The sequence below is a fragment of the Tupaia chinensis genome, unplaced genomic scaffold (assembly GCF_000334495.1).
Source record: "Tupaia chinensis unplaced genomic scaffold, TupChi_1.0 Scaffold000197_1, whole genome shotgun sequence".
In the NCBI taxonomy this organism is placed as follows: Eukaryota; Metazoa; Chordata; class Mammalia; order Scandentia; family Tupaiidae; genus Tupaia; species Tupaia belangeri.
Window position 1 is genome coordinate 8035459 of NW_006159672.1, and position 5510 is coordinate 8040968.

The window sequence follows — 5510 nt, forward strand, 5'->3', positions numbered from 1 at the left end:
TGTGAGTCTCGGACCCGGTGGCTTAAACTCACTTCAGGTGTGTGTGCGTGCATGCCCAAGATCCCAAGAGGCGAATGGAGGAGAAGGGATTGCCGTGTGGCCATCCCCCCTGGGGGGTGGTTCTCCCCTTTCCGCCTTTCCCTCTCGAAAAAAAAAAAAAGAAAAGAAATAAAAAGAAACTCATGCTAACTCAACAGTGTTCAGGAAGAACAGAAGTAGGTTTTTTTGTTTTGTTTTTTTTTTGAGAGATTTTTACTGTAGGGCGCGTGCGCTCGCCAGACAGACAGAGAGAGACATAGAGACAGAAAGCGAGAAATCACCCCCCAGGGGGGATGGTCACGCCGCAATCCCTTCTCCTCCATTCTCCTCTCGGGATCTTGGGCACGCACGCACACGCGCCCGGCGTGAGTTTTAAGCCACCGGGTCCGGGACACGAACTGCAGTCCACTACGTGGGAGTCCACGACATAGCCATTATGCTAACTGCTGGTTCCCGGTATTTTTAATTTGGGAAGATCATCAGAGATGCCACCATGGAACCTCCCAGCTGATTCCTCCTGGATGTGAGCTACAGACTTCCCAATATCATCAGCCTTGGAAAAGATCCATTGACAGGTAGGAGCTTTATTTTGTAGATGGAAATAAAGGTTGTGGACAATCTGATGTAGGGAACTAACACCACCTTCTTTGCCAGGACCCGATATACCTGTAGATCTTAAATGACCCTTAAGGACACAGCCAGACTTTCTGTTTCAAGAGTATGGTGTTTGAGGAGTTTGCACAGAGTTTTTTTCTGTTTTGTTTTGTTTTGTTTTTCCCACTGCAGGTGATTGAGAGGGGCCCTAAGTGAAGTCTAGAAAGTGTAGGGCCAGACTGCAGGTCTCCCAGAGAGCAGCCCCATTTGTTCCCCTGATATGAGTCTGGTTTTTCTAAGTTGATGGACACCTGCACTGCTCCTAGATGCACACCTATTCACACATGGTTCTCATGTTTTCTCTCTTCAACACCAGAGTTGGATATTCCTGGGTAAATAAATTTAAGTTACTCTTTCATTTTTATCAATGTTATGCCATTATTTCAGCCAAGCATGTCCCTTGGGTATGTAGGACAAAGGTCTCTGAGTAAATGACAATGATTTTCCTACCCTGACCCCGATCATGAGCTTCCTATAAACTAGCATAAAACAATTTATACTTCTATAATGTAGCATCTCATGATGAATATTTTTGATGTATCTAGAGAGTGGTTGTACAAACAGATCTTCATAAAGTTCATGAAAATGCATATTAAGAAAAACTATAGATGGATTTCAATTTTTTGCACCAAAAAATAACTATTACTTAGTTCTATTTTCCATAAACTTTTAAGTCACCTTGTATTCATGATTCAGCATATTAGTAAACATGCATATTAATAAATATTATGCCATCTGCTAATAAGTTGATATTTGATAAAGCCAGCTGTTCACTGAATAGTGATACTGCACTGATATAATTATTTATATGACCAATAATGTGACAGATTTTCTACATTTTTTTACAAAGACACTCTTTTATGCTGCCTTTTGAAATAAAAGCATAAAATTTTAGAATAAATCCACTTAAACCTTGTTAATTGACAACTTCAATTAATTTTTTAATAAAAGGCAGTAAGACATGTCAGATTCCTTACTTGCTCTCCAAATAGGGGCAGCAACATTCATTCAACAGTTCTTTATTGAGCACCTACTGTGTGGCAACTTTTAATTTGGACCTGAAAGTATCCAGTCCCAGAAAACAGACCCCTCATTCTGCTCCTTCACTGACCCAGACATAGGTCTGATAGGGGCCATATAGTATCTGTCCCTACAAAATATATTTTTAATAAAAATAATACAAACAAACAAACAAAAATGGAAATAACAAGTGTTGCCAAGGATATAGAGTAACTGGAACCTTGATACATCGCTGATAGACATGTAAAATGGTGGATTCAGTATGGAGAGTGTGAAAAAACAGAATTATCATTTCATTGAGGAATTCCACATCTAGGAATGATACTTGAATATATACGGAAAGAAGTGAAAGGAAGGACTAGAATAGATATTTGTACATATACATTTGCAGCAGCATTATTTACAACTGCCAAAAGGTGAAAATAATCCAAGCTTCCATTAAGGGATAAATGGATAAACAAAATGTGGTGTCCGTGTGTGTGTGTGTGTGATCAAGCTTTAAAAAGGAAGTTGGTTCCAAAACCAACAAACAAACATGGTCTCGTTGTGATCCTGTTTCATCCTCCCAGCTGAGACTATAGACAAATGCCAGCACAGTCAGATTTTTAGTCAGAGTCTCACTATGTTGCCCAGGCCAGTCTCGCACTCATAAGCCTCCTTCCCCAGCTGCCTGGGTCACTGGGATTATAGGAGTACACTACCATGTTTGGCCTTTAGGTTGGACTGAAGATCAAACTCAGACCTCCCATGTGGTCTCAGCCTTCAGAGCACAGCATCTTAGCACCCACCATGTACCACTGTTGTGGAATTGAAAAGGAAATTTTGACAAAAGCTACAATATAGATAAGCCTGGAAGACATGCTATATGAAGTAAGCTAGATACCGAGGGCAATATGATAGGTAGTAGAAACTTCATAGAAAATGCAAAAACTGATATGGTGGTTAAGGCGATGGACTCTCACATGGCCAATTGCAGTTTGAGTCCCAGACTCAGTGGCTTGAAAATCATGTGAGACCCTATGTGTGCATGCCCCAAATGCTAACAGGAGGATGGAGAAGGGATTGTGGCATGGCCATACCCACGGGGGATGATTTCTCACTTTCCTTTTCTCTGTCTCTTCCTTTCTCCAGCAATCACACATGCCCCATGGCAAAAAATGAAAAAAACAAAGAAAAGTTTTAATTAATTTCAAGTTTATGGCACCAAAATAAATTTATACTGTATCCCACTTTTTTCAATTTAATTATTATTATCTATTTATTTTATTTATTTCATTTTCTTTTATACATTCAATCACATTATTATTTGGCTTACAAAATGGATATTTCAACAGGTGAATATTTCTCCCTAGTACAGTTGATAAAACTATAAAATATCTTCAACAGATAATACCACATTTCTTTGTGCCATTAATGCTTTGCCTATTTTTCTTCTAAATGTCCTTCCTCAGACTCTCCTCTTTCATACACACTATATCTGGTATTTACATCTATATACTGTTTCTATATCCTTTATTCAATTAGTTTCAGTCAGAGTGTAGTCATTTGGTATATATTAAGTGGGGACATCCAATGCCTCTCCTTTTTAGCCTGACTTGCTTCCCTCAGCAGTAAATCTTCCATATTCATCCACTTCCTGTCAAAAGCCAGGGTTTTGTTGTTTTTTTATGGCTGAATAGTATTCCATAGAGTATATGTGCCACAGTTTTTCTATCCATTCATCTGTTCATGGGCATTTGGGTTGTTTCCATGACTTAGCAATTGTGAATAGCGCCACAATAAACATCAATGTGCAAGCACTTTTCCGATTAAGTATTCTTCTGTCCTTTGGGTAGATACCAAGGAGTGGGATTACTGGATCATATGGTAGTTCTATTTGTAGATTTTTGAGGAATCTCCAAATTGTTCTCCATAGTGGCTGGATCAATTTACATTCCCACCAGCAATGTAAGAGAGTTCCCCTTGAAGCTTTTTGGAGGACCCTGGTATTGTATTGTATCAAGGTATTGTATGATTCCACTTCTATGAGGTTCCTAGAATAGACATATTCATAGAGATAAAAAGTAGAATTGTGGTTGCTGATGTCTGGGTTAGGAAAAAAACCCAGAGAACTAGTGTTTAATGTATGAAAATTGCATTTGCAACCTTTTTTGTCACATCCAGTGAACCGTTATGAGGTCGTTAAAAAATGCTCAGATTGCAAATGACTACGTTAAAGACTGCCTGCTGATCCCAATCAAAGAAACAACCTGCTATAATTTTAAGAGCAGTTTTGCCGAGCACTTACAATGAAATTGCCTGCCATAATATGAAGACTAGCTGTTACCGCTACTCACCAATCAAAATTTACAAGCTATGCAAGGTGCTACCCAGTGCCAATAATCCCTCTTTCAAAATAGCTTATGGTCTTCTCTTTTCTGAAACGCTAATCTGCCTTTGTTTCTTTCTTTCTTTTTTTTGTTTTTGAGAGGTTTTTGTGATAGGGCGAATGCGCTTGCCAGGCAGAGAGAAGACAGAGAGACAGAAAGCAAGAAATCACCCCACCCCTGGGGGGGGGGGGGATGGCCACGCCGCAATCCCTTCTCCTCCATTCTCCTCTCGGGATCTTGAGCACGCATGCACACATGCCCGGCGTGAGTTTTAAGCCACCGGGTCCAGGATGTGAACTGCGGTCAACTACAGTTGTCCAGTGACATAGCCATTACACTAACTGCTGGTCCCCTGCCTTTGTTTTTTGTACATACTGGATGCTGACCTTTGTTCGTGTTCCAGGATTTGGGGAATACATTTCCAAGCATATGTAACTTCCTTTTTTTATAGAGAGAGTTTTTTTGGTTGCTTGTTTGTGCGTATGCATGTGTGTTTTGCTATCTAATTAAACTTATTTATTTACAGTCATTCACTGTACATCAGTACAATACAAAATGAGATTTTTGAACCAATATATATTGTATTTTGGCTTAATCAAGGATATAACCATACATGTTATCATCAACAAATCATTTTCTATTTCTTGTTTCTTATATATTTTCTTGTCCCCCCATGATTCCCTGCCTCTCACCCGCTGCCAGTTCTCTCCCTTCTCCCACACTGTCTCTTGTATGTATTGTTGTTTTCCATGCCTTACTTTTTTCACATTTTGTTGATTCACTAAAGATCTTAATTAAAGACTTCCAATAGCAAGCACAGCTGATATATACATATTAATGAGCACATATCTGACTTTAGGTGTAAACCTCAGTGACTAAAGTGAATATACTGTAAAGTAGCACCTCACTGGGGCTAGATAGCTTACTGCAGTCATTAGATAGGTATTAATAGGTATATTTTAATACATTTTTTAATTTCAGAAAAAAAGCTTGGTTTTTGTTTTGTTTTGTTTTGTTTCCTTTTTTTTGGGGGGGGGGAGAGGTTTTTGCTATAGGGCGCATGCACTCGCCAGACAGACAGGGAGAGACAGAGAGACAGAAAGCAAGAAATCATCCCCCAGAGGGGATGGCCACGCTGCAATCCCTTCTCCTCCATTCTCCTCTCAGGATCTTGGGCACACATGCACACGTGCCTGGCTTGAGTTTAAGCCACCAGGTCCGGGATTTGAACCACGGTCAACTATGCGGGAGTCCAGCAACATAGCCATTACACTAACTGCTGGCCCCAAAAGTTTAGTTTTAATAGGTCAAAATCAAAAAATGTTGAGATAACTGCTTTAAAAAAAAAAAAACTCTATGGAATACTACTCAGCCATAAAAAAATAACAAGACCCTGGAATTTGATAGAAAACGGTCAGATATGGAGGG

General features: G+C 39.6%; 1 protein-coding gene and 1 long non-coding RNA gene across 7 annotated transcripts in view; one reads left to right on the forward strand and one right to left on the reverse strand.

Annotated features, from left to right (window-relative positions):
* Positions 1–5510, reverse strand: part of JMJD4 (jumonji domain containing 4) — a 38586-nt gene that overhangs the window by 16903 nt on the left and 16173 nt on the right. The window contains exon 8 of one of the 5 annotated variants that reach the window (XM_014587257.2): positions 3613–3746. The exons of the other annotated variants lie outside the window; for them this stretch is intronic. Within the exon in view, the coding sequence (XP_014442743.1) occupies positions 3736–3746 (11 nt within the window). The 3' untranslated portion in view covers positions 3613–3735. Of the gene's footprint in view, positions 1–3612; positions 3747–5510 lie in introns of those variants that run through there. 5 annotated transcript variants of the gene reach the window in all.
* Positions 1–5510, forward strand: part of LOC102497090 (uncharacterized) — an 18345-nt gene that overhangs the window by 2414 nt on the left and 10421 nt on the right. For both annotated transcript variants that reach the window (XR_334322.3, XR_334323.3), the window contains exon 2: positions 515–614. This is a non-coding gene — a long non-coding RNA (uncharacterized LOC102497090). The remainder of the gene's footprint in view (positions 1–514; positions 615–5510) is intronic.